This window comes from Balaenoptera musculus, chromosome 8 (genome assembly GCF_009873245.2).
Source record: "Balaenoptera musculus isolate JJ_BM4_2016_0621 chromosome 8, mBalMus1.pri.v3, whole genome shotgun sequence".
Classification (NCBI taxonomy): Eukaryota; Metazoa; Chordata; class Mammalia; order Artiodactyla; family Balaenopteridae; genus Balaenoptera; species Balaenoptera musculus.
Genome location: NC_045792.1, coordinates 71,459,000 through 71,475,045, shown reverse-complemented (window position 1 = coordinate 71,475,045; position 16,046 = coordinate 71,459,000). Strand labels below are relative to the sequence as shown.

Genomic DNA, 16,046 nt, shown 5'->3' with positions numbered 1-16,046 from the left:
TTGCTTGCCATTCAAGGAGTCCCAAAATACAGTCTTAACCTTCCTTCCCAATTACAGTTATGGAGAGAGTCATGTTATTAGAGAGCTGGAAGGGACCCAAGGGATCATCGATTACATTTTATTGTAGGGAGCCAGCAATGGATGCAGGGATGGTAAGAGTGACATCCCCAAGAGCCTGTAGCTTTTCAGGTCAAAGCAGGACTAAAACCCAGGTCTTGTGCATTTTGGCTCCACCCCACAGCTTTGCTTCAGCCACAGGGACCTTTGCCCATTGAATTTACCTTTCCCATAATCCCTTCTCTTTCTCTCTCAGCATATTCAAATCTCATTCTTCAAGATCTAGGTCAAGTCTCCCTTACCTTACCCTTTGAAGCTTTTCTTGATCACATCATTGCACAGTGATTCCTTCATTCCTTTGAGCTAAAAGCTCTTGCTAGCTATGTGGTAATTAACCATATATTGTCTCAAGATATTTATTCTTTTGTTAAACTGCTGTTTATTCTGATCCAATTTGAATTTTGTGTGTGTACCTTCTCCTTATTGAAAGCGTAAATTATTAAGCTGTTCTTTTAGTTGAAAAAGTCGTACATTCACATTGTAAAAGGATTAACTAGTACAAAAAGATATGTAGTGAAAAATAAGTCTCCCTTCTATGCCAGACACCCAGTCCCTCTCTCTAGAAGCCATGCAACCTTGCAGAAATGTTCTGTGTATGGACAAGCACATGTATGAAGTATACATAATACATCATTCTCCACCTTGCCCTTTTACTTATCGATATGACTTGGAAATGATTGCATAATAACATATATAGATCTTACTCATTCTTTTAAACTACTGCATATACCAAAATTTATTTAACCAGTCCCCCTAATAAGTTATAATTTTTGAATGAGTAAGAACATTTCACAATATGGTTATATTAATATCTCAAATTGTAAAGAGAAAATAAAGGATGGTGTGACTTGATAAATAAACCTAAGGTACTGTGCTGACTGCTGTTGGAGCTACATAAATGAATAAGAACCTGACCCTGTCTTTAGGCAGCTTGGAGTCAAATATAGGAAACGACTATAATAAAAGGCAGTGTTGACTTGCAATAAGAGAGGTCCAAGGGAAGTAAGACAAAAGCACAAGGAAGGGAGCTCTCAAGTAGGAACTAGAAATAGAGAGATGTAGGTGCATGTGAATTGAGATCACTTAGATATAACATTATGTAATATTTGACACATATAAAAGAATACGTATAGCATATATGTATGTTTTAAAGCATCATAGTAGAACAAATATTCATGAATCCATACTCAATTAAGAACAATACAAATACCATTGAAGCTACCTATGTACTCCCCAACCCACCTCCCTATCTCCCTTCTAGGTACTGCTATCAGATCACTTTTTATCCTGTCTTCTACTTTGTTTCAGAGACAGTTCTATCCACTGATAATTGCCTTGGTCTTGAAGCCAGAAATGGATTAGAGGCTCCCTCTGCTGGTTTCATGTATGGACACCAGTTGGTTATATCTTTGCATAGGTGACACCACAGTAATAGCAAAATTAGAATTATTTTTTATGGAGTATTAAATGCATTGCATATCTCATTTAAAATTTAAAACCACTCCATGAAGGAGGTGGTAGTTTTCCAAATCAATATGTGAGGAAGCTTAAGATTCAATGAGGTTAACAATTTGTGCAAGGTTTACACATTTAGTAAGGGCAGAACTGCAATTTGAACCCTGGTCTGACTCCAAAGCTGTACTTTTTCTTGCTGTGACTTAATTAGATAATTTGTCTTAAGCATTTAGTACAGTGCCTGGCACAGAGTAAACACTCAGTAAATGGTAGCTGTTATTACAGTGATCAAGACGGCGAGATGGTGATGAATAGAAAATTGGCAAAGGGACAGGGAAAACTACACTTTGAAATAATGCAGTATTAGGGTTTAGAAACAGAGTTATAAGAATAGCAGATATGTAAGTGGAATTATTCTCTTTAAGTATTTCAGAGACAAATGACAGTTACAGCCTGGAGGAGGAATTACATGACATATAAGACCCTTTAGGATTTGTTTCGTGCTTCCTTCCTCAGCCTCATCTTCTGCCATTCTGACAAGCATTTTATGCTAGTCAGATGATCAACTTGCAGCTTCCCGAAGGGTTCACGCACTCTCATGCTGCCTTGCGTTTGCACCTGATGCTTCCTTTCCCTGAACATTCATTAATTTGGCTAAGTCCTGCTTACCCTTCAAGACTGGGCTTGAGGGCTTCCCTGGTGGCACAGTGGTTAAGAATCTGCCTGCCAGTGCAGGGGACACGGGTTCGAGCCCTGGTCCGGGAAGATCCCACATGCCGCGGAGCAACTAAGTCCGTGCGCCACAACTACTGAGCCTGCACTCTAGAGCCCATGAGCCACAGCTACTGAGCCTGCGTGCCCCAACTGCTGAAGCCCGCGTGCCTAGATCCCGTGCTCCGCAACAAGAGAAGCCACCGCAATGAGAAGCCCGCGCACCGCAACAAAGAATAACCCCTGCTCGCCGCAACTAGAGAAAGCCCGTGCACAGCAACAGAGACCCAGTGCGGCCAAAAATAAACAAATAAAAATAAATAAATAAATTTATTAAAAAAAAAAAAAAGACTGGGCTTGAGTGCCACCTCTCCCAGGAAGCCTTCCCTAATTCTCCAGGTTAAGTAAGTTTATGCCTCTATTATAACCACTATCACACTGTGTTATAATTGCATATTTACTTGTCTCTTCACCCCGCCAGACTGTAAACTCCTTGAGCTTGGAACGGCCTCAGTAAATATGTTTTGAAATGAATGAATGATCCTGATACTATCTTGTTGTATCCAAAGGTCATTCATAGTATGCCCCACCAAATTAGTCAGTAGAACATGTGCTTTGGAGCTGCTATTTTTAGCTGTGATATTGAAATCATATGTAAACTGCAGATAACTCCTTCAAATGGTGTTTTAGAAACCCAAGGGCTGGACCTCAAAACAGAGTGTTAGATCATCTGCTTTGGGCATCAATCTTACCTAAAGGATAGGTGTTATACGTAATGGAAAAGAGAGATCACATGGTCATATTTTATTAAAATTTTTGGGGTCAGAGGATTACTGTTTTTAAGGAGTAGAACCAGAAAGATTAGGATTGATTAGATGCATTACTTAAAAGGGATTCTTAAACTAGGATAAATATACATTTAGGAAGTGTGAAGCGTTGGGCAGTAAATGAACAAAAAAATGAAATAATTCAGTCCATCTAAACTTAACTGAAAATCCTAATGACTGTGTCAGAAGCAAATTTGAACATAGTGAAGCTTTCTCCCTCTCTCCAAACATTGTTTTCTCATGGCTCTTATAAGTCTGAACTCAGAGGAAAGATAAAACGTGATTATGTTTGTAATATATAATGGCAGTAATACTCATAATTAAATTCCAGACTTCTTTGTGTCTTTTGTCTTTTCTTATACCTACCTTGCCCTTTTGGTTTATCTTTCCAAGGTCTGTAAATGCCATGTTCCATTTAGCAGACATTTCTCTGCAATTTTCTGTATATTGTGAATATACTAATAATGTGCCAAAATTTTGTTTTAGAAAATAATTCATGTATAGTCCTTCCATTCAAGTGAAACATTTTTTAAAACCCCTTAATTTGTCCACATGTATTTATATTTTTCATGTAACAATTTTTGGTTTTGCTTCTTTTTTAACTTAACATAAAAACTTTTAAAACTTTTCGATGTTTTTCAACTTAACTGTTGCAACTATGTTTTCCTCTTTGTTTAATATAATTATGGATTGTGGACTTCCCTGGTGGCACAGTGGTTAAGAATCTGCCTGCCAATCCCTGGCCTGGGAAGATCCCACATGCCGCGGAACAACTAAGCCCATGCACCACAACTACTGAGCCTGCGCTCTAGAGCCCGCGAGCCACAACTACTGAGCCCACGTGCCACAACTACTAAAGCCTGTGTGCTCTAGGGCCTGTGCTCCACAACAAGAGAAGCCACTGCAAGAAGATGCCCCTGCACTGCAACAAAGAGTAGCCCCTGCTCGCCGCAACTAGAGAAAGCCCGCACGCAGCAACCAAGACCCAACACAGCAAAAAAAAAAGAAAGAAAAAAATTAAAAATATATAAATAAATAAAAATACCTTTAAAAAATTATGGATTGTGTGCAAGGTTAGCTCGTATTATCTCCTGTGCATTCTTTTTTTTTTATAAATTTATTTATTGTATTTATTTATTATTTTTGGCTATGTTGGGTCTTCGTTGCTGCGTGCAGGCTTTCTCTAGTTGCGGCGAGTGGGGGCTACTCTTTGTTGCGGTGCGCGGGCTTCTTATTGCAGTGGCTTCTCGTTGCAGAGCACAGGCTCTAGGCACGTGGGCTGCAGTAGTTGTGGCTCGCGGGCTTCAGTAGTTGTGGCTTGCGGGCTCTAGAGCGCAGGCTCAGTAGTTGTGGCGCACGGGCTTAGTTGCTCTGCGGCATGTGGGATCTTCCCGGACCAGGGCACGAACCTGTGTCCCCTGCATTGGCAGGTGGATTCTTAACCACTGTGACACCAGGGAAGCCCATCCTGTGCATTCTTTATTGTGGTAAAGAATCTGTGTTGGAGGACACAAAAGAAAAACACATGATCCCTGCCCCCTGGAAGCTTATAATCAGTTTGAGGAGGGGAAGCTGTCCTTTGTTGCTGACACATCACTAACTGGCCTAATCTTGAATGCAGTTTAGAAGACTTGTGGGAATTCCCTGGTGGTCCAGTGGTTAGGACTTGGCGCTTTCATTGTCGTGCCTGGGTTCAATCCCTGGCCAGAACTAAGATCTTGCAAGCCACATGGCATGGCCAAAAAAAAAAGAAGACTTGTATCTTAAACATAAAATAGTCTTACATACCTGAATGTGTTTTTATTTTGCCTACCCAAATAAAGATTTGTATCAAAGAATGTCTTCACAGTGATGAGAAACAGATGACTATTAGAAAGGTTTCAAAATGTTACTTTCAATTTAGTATTAAAGTGTGGTATAAATATCCAGTTCATGTGTATAGCTTTAAGTTTTTAAATTGTTTTTAAAAATGGTGTAGTAAGAGGCAATGGAAAACCCAAATATGCTGTTAGAAAACAGGACCCTGCCTCTCTAACAGCTGTGGAAATCTAGTCCAGAATAGGTGACCAAATTATTCCTCATCTGGTGAAAGAAATTAGTATGTATGGTTCCCAGTGGAGCAAATGCCAAGTGCTTGCAGCACATGGGAGCCTATTATGCATTGCCTGCTGAGAAAAGAAAGCTTTCTACTTGGACAGTAAAATGGCCCAGTGTTGTTGAGAGAGAACAGGTAAGGGGCTGCAAGTAGACTTTGGGGATCATGTTTTGGGGGAACTGCAGCTCAAAGTCTTTCTCACCCCAAGCAGTCAGTACAGCACATTTAGTGCCACCAGTGGAAAAATGTAACTCTAGCTAGAAGGGGGGAAAATGTTTCTTTAAAGTTTAATACAGGTACCCTTAACTGCAGATGATCATTTATCACATCTTAATCCTAAGAGAGTTATTGACAAAATATAATCAATTTTTCGTTTAATTTTTAGTGCCCACATGGGGTGGCCAAGAGGATGTAACGAGGCATAACTCTCAGGTGCAGCTGTCCAACAGGTAATACTGAGTGTAGTTTTGCATTTATCCAACTAAAAACCATATACTTCAGAGCTAATGTAACAGCTGTTTGCACAGCATGTACTTACCGGGCTTCTGCAAACAAAACTTACTAGTATGGACAAAACCAAAGTACATGAGAGCAATGTTTTCTATTCTTTGATTTCTTATCTCAAAGTAGATCTAAGAGTGCTTTGCAAGCTTAATATTTAGATATACAGTTGACTCTTTAGAGGGTAGAATAGTTTCCTTATTTGTAGGCAGTGATTTACTGCTCCTATATTTAGGATATAGGATCCTGTATCTGAGGGTATTGGATATTTTCTTAAATGTAGAAGAGAATTTGTCCATACCACTTAAAAATCAATATGTATTTATTAATCACACATAAATACATTTGGAAATTAGTCTAATATCAATGGATAACCCACATTATAAATTCAGGCAAAAACAAAGTATAATGCACAGATCCTCGTATCTTTTGTGTTTATTCAGAGGCCTTCCTGGTGTCTGGACCCGATAGGGTGGACTCTACATACTGTATATTTTCATGCCATTTGTTGTTTTACTGTCACATAATAACATCCTTTCCTGAATTCCTAGTGGTGATTTTTAGCTTTTTAAACCTGCAGTTTATGGTTTTTAGAATATAACAACTAGAAAGAATATTTTCTCTTATTGAGAAGAGTAGTATGTTGTATAATCCATTCTAATCTGCTTCTCTATATAATCCTGCATTTATAGCTTTTAAAAGGAAGGAATTCAAACATGTTTGTTTAATTTGTATCACTTTTAATTAGTTACAAAGCGAATGTATGCTCTCATAAAACTTTATTTTTATTTTTTTATTGAAGTATAGTTGATTTACAATGTTGTGTTAGTTTCTGGTATACAGCAAAGAAAACTTTAAATACTGCAGATATCTATATAGTAGAAAGTGAAAAGCAGGGATAATTCCATTCTCCAGAAACAACCACTGTTAACAGTTTAGTGTCCATGTGTCCAAACATTTTTTCCCATGCTTCTGCAAACATTATCATTATTATTTATTATTATTTTTATAATAATAAATGTATGCTATTTATATTATCTTGCAACTTGCTTTGTTTCCTTAATAATAAATCTTGGATATTTTTCCATTATTGTACATATAAATCTACTTTATATTCTTCTCAAGAGCTATATGGCACTAGGGGACTTCCCTGGTGGTGCAGTGGTTAAGAATCCGCCTGCCAATGCAGGGGGCACGGGTTTGATCCCTGGTCCGGGAAGATCCCACATGCTGCAGAGCAACTAAGCCCGTGCACCACAACTACTGAGCCTGCGCTCTAGAGCCTGCGAGTCACAACTACTGAGCCCACGTGCCACAACTACTGAAGCCCGTGTGCCTAGAGCCCGTGCTCTGCAACAAGAGAAGCCACCGCAATGAGAAGCCGGGGCACTGCAACGAAGAGTAGCCCCTGCTCGACACAACTAGAGAAAGCCCGTGTGCGGCAACGAAGACCCAACACAGCCAAAAATAAATAAATTAATTAATTAAAAAAATAAAAGCTATATGGCACTACATTTGGTAGTGATTTATTTAACAAGTCCTCTTTTCATGGATTGTTTCCAAATTTTTTTGTGTCTCAAACAAGACAAACATACTTATATGTATATCTTTGCACACTTGAGCATATTGCTATAGAATAAATTCCTAGAAGAGGAATTTCTAGATCAAGTGTTGCCAAATATTCCTCTTAAAAGTTGAATAATTTTGCACTCTCAACAGCAGTTATGGGAATGCCTGTTTCTCTGTAGCTTCTGGAAAAGTAGTTATCAGTCTTTTTAATCTTTGCCAATTTTGATGGGCAAAACTGATGTATTTATTGTTTTAACTCATATTTAGTTAAATATTAGTGGTGCTGACATCTTTTTATATTATTAGGCCATTTGTATTGACTCTCTGTGAACTGCCTGACATTTTAAGAAAAGCTTCATTACTAGACTGTAGGTTTTCCTAACAATTGCTGTATAACTCTCACTTCTGTGTCATAAAAATATCTAATTAATACCTTAAACAGAAGCTAAAACTAAATGTACATATTTTGTGCATTTTCTAAAATCATGATTTGTGTGTTTTATTTTTGTTTTTGTTTTTTATAACCTAGAGCCATGGAACTGTTAAGGGTAAAAGGTCAAAGATCCTGGTCTGTTGGACTGTCAGTAGCCGACCTGGTTGACAGTATTGTGAATGATAAAAAGAAAGTGCATTCTGTATCAGTTTTAGCAAAGGTAATTGATATTCTCATTCTCTCATCATATTAAAATATTTATATTATTCATATAAAGCCAGAAAAAGTGCTGTTCACACTATAACCCAGGTATCTTCAGTATCACCAGCTTTTAGAGTAACACATGGGAGAAGACAGTTTGGTCTAAGCTCTGTCCTGCTTGGCTATGGGAAGTCTGGGCTTCTACCAGGTTGCCCTTCACCCCCATTAATTTTTGGAATCCCCAAGAAGCATTTATAAATTCCATAAACTTCTTCTGGTTGTCATTTATCTCCTCAGCCAGCCAGGTCACCCCAGACTGACGTGCCAACTGGTCTTAGCCAATCATCAGTCTGCTTGTCCAGTTCAGTTTGTTCTTTACTGCTTTATTCCAAGTATAGAGTCCCTAAAGCACAGCTAAGATGAGGCACAAGTGCTTAACCAAATGTTCATGAAAACTTAGGAATACCAGAAGGGAAATAAACCATGGAAGGAAAGACTGAAAACAGATGACCAAATTTGACTGCACTCAGAGTCCATGCTAAGCCCCTCCCCTGGGAATTCACTCTGACATTATTTTTCTTAACCCCCAGCCTGTTACCCATATTGCAGGGGGCTAGCTTACCTCCCCGTAAAGTGGGTGTCTTTGACCAAGTTCCTCCCGTTTCACAAAAATTTTGTGAAACAGTAACTCGAATTTAGAAAATAAACAATTTTTTTTTAAAGTTCAACTTGTATCACTTTGTACTTCTAGGACCAGAAAAGCAAGAAAATATCCATATTTATGGTATTATCTTTTTTGCAGTGATTCAGCTCTAATATAATCCCAATTTTTTTCATTTCAGGGATATTATGATATAAATAGTGAAGTGTTTTTAAGTTTGCCTTGCATCCTTGGAACCAGTGGAGTGTCTGAAGTCATCAAGACCACAGTGAAAGAAGATACAGTGACTGAGAAACTCCAAAGCAGCGCATCATCAATACATGGTCTCCAGCAACAGTTAAAACTTTGATTCTAAAGTTCAGAGTTACTTGAAAGGAAAGGTCATTTAATTTTACCAACATATATATAGGGCTGAGAACTTCTGTGTCTTATTATTTATACTTACAAACTGCTTGGTTAAGGTAGATGGTTTCTTGGCTGGCTTTGTAATATGAATCCTTAGGTAGTTAGATAAGAAGGAAAAAAATCTAATTTTCTTTGTTGTTCTTGAGATATCTATACCGTTCTTTAAACCTACAGCAGAGATAAACATTCATCTGCAATATGCATCATTTTAAAATTATGTATCCTCAATTAGCAAAACAGCACTTTGGGAATACTTTGAAAATGATACGTTTTTAAAGGAAAATTACTCTTTGACTGTTACAATAACCATGATAAGCCGAAGGCCCAGTATGGATTTACAGAATCTGTGCCAGCTATACACCCAAAGGATCCACAATTTAAGCTATTAATTTTTCTTCTTTAAAATACAGTTGGTATTAATAAGAAAGCATTTTGTTTCCCCTCTTCCATTAATTAGCTACCAAAAAAATGGAAAATAATTTTACACGTACTTTAAAATAGTAAAAAGGAAAATGAAATTTTTTAATATATGAAGAAAAAGTATACTTTAATTTCCAGTGGGACTGTCCTTTCTGGAATTTTCTATAACCTCTTCCTGGGCTATATAAGATCTCCGACATCTCAAGAACGCACTGTGACATAAGTAGAACCATAGAGAATGTGTATTTTTAGTGCAAGTAAGTTATGAATGAAAGCCAAGCAGTTTACTTTAAAGCTAAAATATGAGGCTTTCATAAAAGCCATTGGTCTTAATGGGGAGAGGTTGGGTGGGCTGATTGTCTGAGCAAATCCTTTAACTACTCCTGAAGAAATGATTTACTTTGGTGATGGGTCAATAATGACAATATCTTCATATGTGAAAGTTAGCATATTATTACGAATGTGACACACAACTAATAGCAACAACTAACATCAACACTTCTAGTATTTCTGGCAGTGTGATGAGCACTTTACTGTTTTATTCCTCAGGATTATTTATTAATCCTCACAGTAACCCACTGAGGTAGGGACTATTATCATCATTTTATAGAGGAGAAAATTGAGGTTTAGTGCCCAAGATCTCATGACTAAGGGACACTTATATACAACCTCTACTTTTTCTAAGTACTAGAAGAGGGAAAAAGCATAAAAGCAGAAATAGTTACCACAAGACCCTAAAGCTGGGGTTCTATACTCTTATATTCTCATGTAGAGGCTTTTTTTTTTCAATATAGTTTTTAGAAAGACTGATTCTCTGACTTCCCAGACTTGCCCTCAGCAACTAGCTGGGGGGGATGGGGGAGGTATGCACTGAAGTAGGCGTTTAGTTATGTAGTCATTCAGTTAAATAACTGGGAGCCTGCTATACACCAGATGCCATACTGGGCACTGCAGATACAGTGGTGAGCAAACCTGGACTAGGTACAAGCCCTCATGGTGCTTATAATCTAGTATGGAAACAGTAATCAAGTCTCACAAATAAATGTACAATTGCAAGTGTAATAAGCGCTGTGAAGAAGTCCCAGGTGCTTTGAAAGCATATTATAGGTAACCTAAACCTGGTCAATGAGATAGGAGCCAGATGGATTATAAGGGCAGACATACCTTAGGTAGAGAGGAAACAGTCAAACTAATGCTGATTTAGCATAATAATGGATGCTTATAATGATGAGCTTAAATCATAAAGAAAAGGTGAAATTATATTCAGTGTTCCATGTTTAAGTAGAAAGGTATTTAATATGCTTGGAAAGATTCACACCATAATGAACTAGTGTAAAAACATTGGCCATTTGAAGAGAAGAGCATTAGTTCTGTGTAATTTCACTGCATGGGTAGGTTATTTTGGTGTTAACTCTAATAGTATATCCTCACTGTCCTTTTGTATGAAATAAGAAAGTAAAACTAAAAGGACCATTTCTTGTGTTTTTAAAGTCGCCTTTTCTAATATCAGATACCTAATTGTGCTCTTGAACAATAACCTAATTACAAGATACTGTATAAATAGATGAATTGCTAAGAATTCACTACATTAATTATAAAAGGAACATGTCACTACAACAATACTTATTGCGTCTGTTATTCCGGGTACTGTGTTAGAATCTGAGTAGTCAAAAGATGAGTAATAATAGCCCTTGCCCTACAGAAGCCCACAATATAGAAGTAATTCTATCAGATATTTCCTTGAGTGTTGAGTATTATAAATCATATAGTAAGTTCCATATGTAAGTCAAGAAGCAGTACCACCACCACCTCACTGTGATTTGGTGATAATTTGACATTCATGATGCTTCTATTAACTTTCACTTTTTTCATCTTTCCAAAATCATGCAGTGTCTCTTGTCATGGTTTTTAATGGGGCTTGGATTAAAATGCTTCTTTGATATTGTAACAGATAAATATTTTATTTTCCAATTTACATTATAGTTATTCTTAAATATCAAGAATAATGAATAAAATAAACTTTGACTTTAAAATTACCGGGAGATTCCTAATTTATTGAGTGGAAGGAAATGTATTCAGATTGAGGAGAAAGATTCTTTCCTATAATTCATACAGTCCCCAGGATATTTAGTTACTTCATTTTAAGTGGCTTAAGTGCAAAATGAAGAGAATGGATTTTGTTAATTGTTTTCAAACTTTAAAAAATTATTTTTAACAAGAAAACCTTTTGAACAATATATTACCTACACTCTTCCAATTGATAAAAGTAGAATTGCTCTAATTGAAGTTGCTCCTGGGTAAGCTGTGGCTTTAAGAATAGTTTGAAAAGCACATTACTTTTAAGGGACAAAGAAGAGGTGTAGGGAAGGATAGACTGCCCTATAGTTTGGTTTGACTGGAGCTGTGTGCTTAACTAATATATAGTGTCCAAAGAAAGATACCTATTAAAATAGACTTTATGGGCTTCCCTGGTGGTGCAGTGGTTGAGAGTCTGCCTGCCAATGCAGGGTACACGGGTTTGAGCCCTGGTCTGGGAGGATCCCACATGCCGCGGAGCGGCTGGGCCCGTGAGCCACGGCTACTGAGCCTGCGCGTCTGGAGCCTGTGCTCCGCAACAGGAGAGGCCGCGACAGTGAGAGGCCCGCGCACCGCGATGAAGAGTGGCCCCCGCTTGCCGCGACTAGAGAAAGCCCTCGCACAGAAACGAAGACCCAACACAGCCATAAATAAATAAGTAAAATTAAAAACAAAAAAATAGACTTTATTTTGTGTGTGTGTGTTGGCAACAATGTGTAATGATGCTTCCACATGTTGTCAATTAGGCCCTCTTTGTGTATGTGACCTTCATTTAGATGCCAATTTAGAAGAGAATACCACAGCCTGTTCCCCAGTAGCACTATGCTAATATCATCCAAATAATCATACTTCACACCGTCAAACCCAAGCTTTATAGTACCTCGAACGGCACTGTACTTACAAAACTGGTGGTGATGTGCAATAATAATGACTAATATAAATGACCATGAGGAACTTTTATGGGTAGTAGAAATTCAATTAAGATAGAGTACCCACTCTTGCACTGTATAATAAGACAACGAGGATCTGAAGATGAGTCTGCCCTCAAAGACTTGGACTTTGTTAGTGGACAGGCTAGTACACACACGGAGTCCAAGGTAGAAGGTAGGATGTCTGGGCACCAAGGAGAAATGGGGGCTTGGATTAAAATGCTTAATCCAAGCACTTGGATTAGGGGAATGATTTCCTGTAGAAGAAATTACTGCCTGGCTTCCTGTGAAACGAGGGCTCTGCACTTTGCCCTCGGGAATGTAGTATGATGAACTTTTCACCTTAAAAATGAAAAACAACCTGATAATCAGAGAGATCCTGGGCATCGCCTTTTGCAAGCCTTTCATCTTAGAGTTGGAAAAAACTGAAGCCCGAACTAGCAGTGGATTTGCCTGCTATTATCAGAAGGGCAAGTCAGTGGCAGAACAGTTTTCTGACTCCAGTCCAGTGCCTTTCCACCTGATGAATCAATCGTTTAAGCTCACTGGCAAGATCTTCGTACTTCTTCCCCTCCCTGCACCTGCGCTCTTAGTCTAAGGGCAACTGTCAAAGACCTGCCAATCTTATCCCGGCTCAGAGTTTCCACCCTCGGAACAAGACTGCACTCTTGGAAAGAATCACAACATAATGAACTAGTGTAAAAACATTGGCCATTTGAAGAGAAGAGCACAAAACCGCACAAGATTCCTCGGCCAGCCGAGCTCTATCCACGCCCAACCTCGGTCACCGACCTCGGAAGTGACGTAAGGGAAGCGGAAGCGCTGGCGTGGTGGTTGACTTCCTGTTGGTAGAGGCTGGGGGGTGGGGGGCCGGCTCCGTGGTGTGCGACTGTGTGGGGCGGCCTGGGGCAGCCCCGGAGCGGCTGACCCTCTGCCTGTGGGGACGGGAGTCGCAAGGCGGCCGCCATGGCGGGGTCGGAGAGCCAGCTCAAGAAAATGGTGTCCAAGGTGAGGCCGCGGCGCGCTCGCCTCTCGGCGCGCACCCACCGCTCCCTTCCGCGCCGCCGAGGCCTTCCCGACCAGCCTAGCGAGCCCCCCCGGGCGGGCCCGAAGCCCCGGGCAGTGCCCGGCCGCCTCCGCCGCCCCAGCTCCGTGATGTCTGTCGCCCGGTGCCGGGATCCTGGGCCGGGGCCGGCGGGGGGCGGCGACGGTCAACAAAGGCGCGGAGCCGAGGCTGCCTGCCACCTGCCGCCCGCCCTCCTCTTTTCAGGGAGAGAGTTTGGAGCAGTCTTTGGGGCAGTATAGTTTTCGTCTTAGTTTTTATCAACACAAAGAGAGGGTTGTACTTAAAACTCGGTCATGGGCACTCCTCCACTTGTGTCCCAGTGTAGGGTTCGTCCGTCTTCGCCCTTCCCTCCCGGCCCCCGGAGATTGTGTCCTTTTCAGTTTGTATTCCTCACGCAGCTCAATAGCCGACCCGCGGGAGATCATAACTTTTGGTTGAATTGGCTCAGTTATAAGTAAAAACGTCCTGAGAAGCCAGAATACCGGTACCTCCCTACATCGGGTGAAATAAATAGAATTCCATTACCATTTCAGGGACTTTGATTTGCTAAGAGTGACTACCTTTAATTGTATGCTACTTATAACGCGGAATTATTTGCTTTGAAATATTTAATCTTCATCGTTGAAGACCGGTGTATTTTTTTCATTTTTTTAAAAAAGCAGGTAGGCATTTTGTATTTAAAGCCATGAGTTATTTTGACAACTACTTAAAATGTGGCACCTGATGCCGGAGTGAACTGGGTGGTTTTTTTGTTTTTTGGTTTTTTTCAGTTTACCAAAGCTAATTGGAATAAGATGTATGTGAAATGGTTGAGTGTAGAATCTTCTCCAGTTAAACGATTAGCTTTACATACTTTTGTCAAAACAAGAATGGTAGGAAGCAAAGAAGTTTAAACAGTTTTCAATAGTATTAAAATACACTATTATGTATGAACTTATTCCTTTGAAAAATATACTTTTTCCTCCAGTAAAATCATCCCTATAGTCTTTGATGGAAGAGCAGATAATCTCTAAAGAGAAAGTGATGGTTTTTTAAATAAAGCTTCTCTTGATTGTTCTAATCATATCTTCTAGGCTTCTGATTTTCTTTCTTTTTTAAAAAAATTGAGGTACAGTTGATTTGATTTTCTTTCGAAAAGTAATTATCCTTAATTGTAGAGGAAGTTTTAGGGAGCCCTAGAAGATTGTGGCAGAGGTCTATGTTGTAACATTTATATATTGCTTTTTTTTAAAAGTATGTTGTTTTATATACTATGTAACTGAAGAGTATCTGTTCCGTACCATTTTTTTTATCTTTAAAGTTGATAACATTGCCCTTAAGGTTTATTCCTTAATTTATATGTATGAAGGTATTTACATACAAGGACAGGAATATTCAAATATTGGCTGTGAATTTTAAAAACCATAATTAGTTTTCCTAAACTTTCTGTAGAGGAACCTGCCTTCAAAGACAGAGGCAGGACATCTTTAGAAGATATTTTATACCTCCACCTGTCTTTTCCCTCCACCCTCTTCATATCCTAAGAACAAAAAAGGACATAGGGAAGAGGTGGGAGAGGGCATTCTGTCCTTCTTTTGGTTCTTGGCCCAATATCTGAAAAACCGAGTCTCTTACAAGTGGTGATGTCCGTTCTGAGTATCGGCATGTTTTCTCTCCAGCCTGTGAATAGATAGATAGGTAGGAATAGTAAGTAGGATAATAGAAGCAATTTGTGGAATTTCTTCCTCCTGGTGGAGGGCTAGCTTCAGGTGTTATCCTTTCAGTTGGATGTGGTCCAGTGTAGGCATTGGTAGCCAGGACCTTGGACACATTGCTAGGGTGATGGTCCTTTACTCTTTATCTGATTCTGGGACTTCCATCACCCAACATGTTACTTTGGGCCACCTGCTTTGACTTACGTCTTTTTTGAGGTATAATTGACATAGAACAGTATATTATCTTTTTATATATTACTACAGGTATTTTTTTCCTTTGAGCATTTATTTTAGCTCCCAACTTAAATACAGCTTTTAGTTTAACAACCTCTCTGTCATTGTTTTTGCAGTTAAGAGAGGTATATTTATACTATTGGTCCATCTTGCTTTACACAAATAACTTTTATATTTTTCATACAGACAACTACCTGTATTCTTACATGCTATATCTACAGCATTCCTAGAGGTGGAGTCACTACTAACTAGGTAGGAGAGAGCTGGCACATTAAAGATTGTAATGCACTTCACACTGTTTTAGATTCTAGGGATACAACAGTGAACAGACAGTGTGGAATTTAAATTCTATTAGAAGGCAATAAACAACTCAGTAAGTACACTAAGTAGCATGTTAGAAGGTGTTAAGTACTTTGGAGAAAAGTAAAGCAGGAAAGGGTGATAGAGTGCTCAAACGTGAGAATAGGATAGGTTGCAATTTTATAGAATAGTAAAGGAAGGCCTTCCTGAGGTCTATTTGAGCAAGACCTGGAAGAGGTGAGGAAGCAAACTGGAACAATCTGGAGTAAGAACATTCCAGGAAGAAGGAAAAACAAGCACAAGGGCCCTGAGACAGAAGCTTGTCATGCATGATAGAGGAACAGCAAAGGGA

The 16,046-nt window shown here is 39.2% G+C and overlaps 2 protein-coding genes across 9 annotated transcripts in view; both read left to right on the top strand.

Moving 5' to 3' along the window:
- UEVLD (UEV and lactate/malate dehyrogenase domains) overlaps positions 1–11,411 on the top strand; it is a 45,945-nt gene extending 34,534 nt beyond the window's left edge. For 3 of the 6 annotated variants that reach the window (XM_036860160.1, XM_036860158.1, XM_036860163.1), the window contains 3 exons: positions 5,591–5,654; positions 7,805–7,928; positions 8,752–11,411. In XM_036860160.1, the coding sequence (XP_036716055.1) occupies positions 5,591–5,654; positions 7,805–7,928; positions 8,752–8,919 (356 nt within the window). In that variant the 3' untranslated portion in view covers positions 8,920–11,411. Of the gene's footprint in view, positions 1–1,997; positions 2,278–5,590; positions 5,655–7,804; positions 7,929–8,751 lie in introns of those variants that run through there. The other 3 variants (XM_036860159.1, XM_036860162.1, XM_036860161.1) reach the window with 3 other exon arrangements.
- Positions 11,412–13,241: 1,830 nt separating this feature from the next.
- TSG101 (tumor susceptibility 101) overlaps positions 13,242–16,046 on the top strand; it is a 50,091-nt gene continuing 47,286 nt past the window's right edge. For 2 of the 3 annotated variants that reach the window (XM_036860939.1, XM_036860938.1), the window contains exon 1: positions 13,251–13,408. In XM_036860939.1, coding sequence (XP_036716834.1) covers positions 13,367–13,408 — 42 coding nt within the window. In that variant the 5' untranslated portion in view covers positions 13,251–13,366. Of the gene's footprint in view, positions 13,409–16,046 lie in introns of all 3 variants that reach the window. The other variant, XM_036860940.1, reaches the window with a different exon arrangement.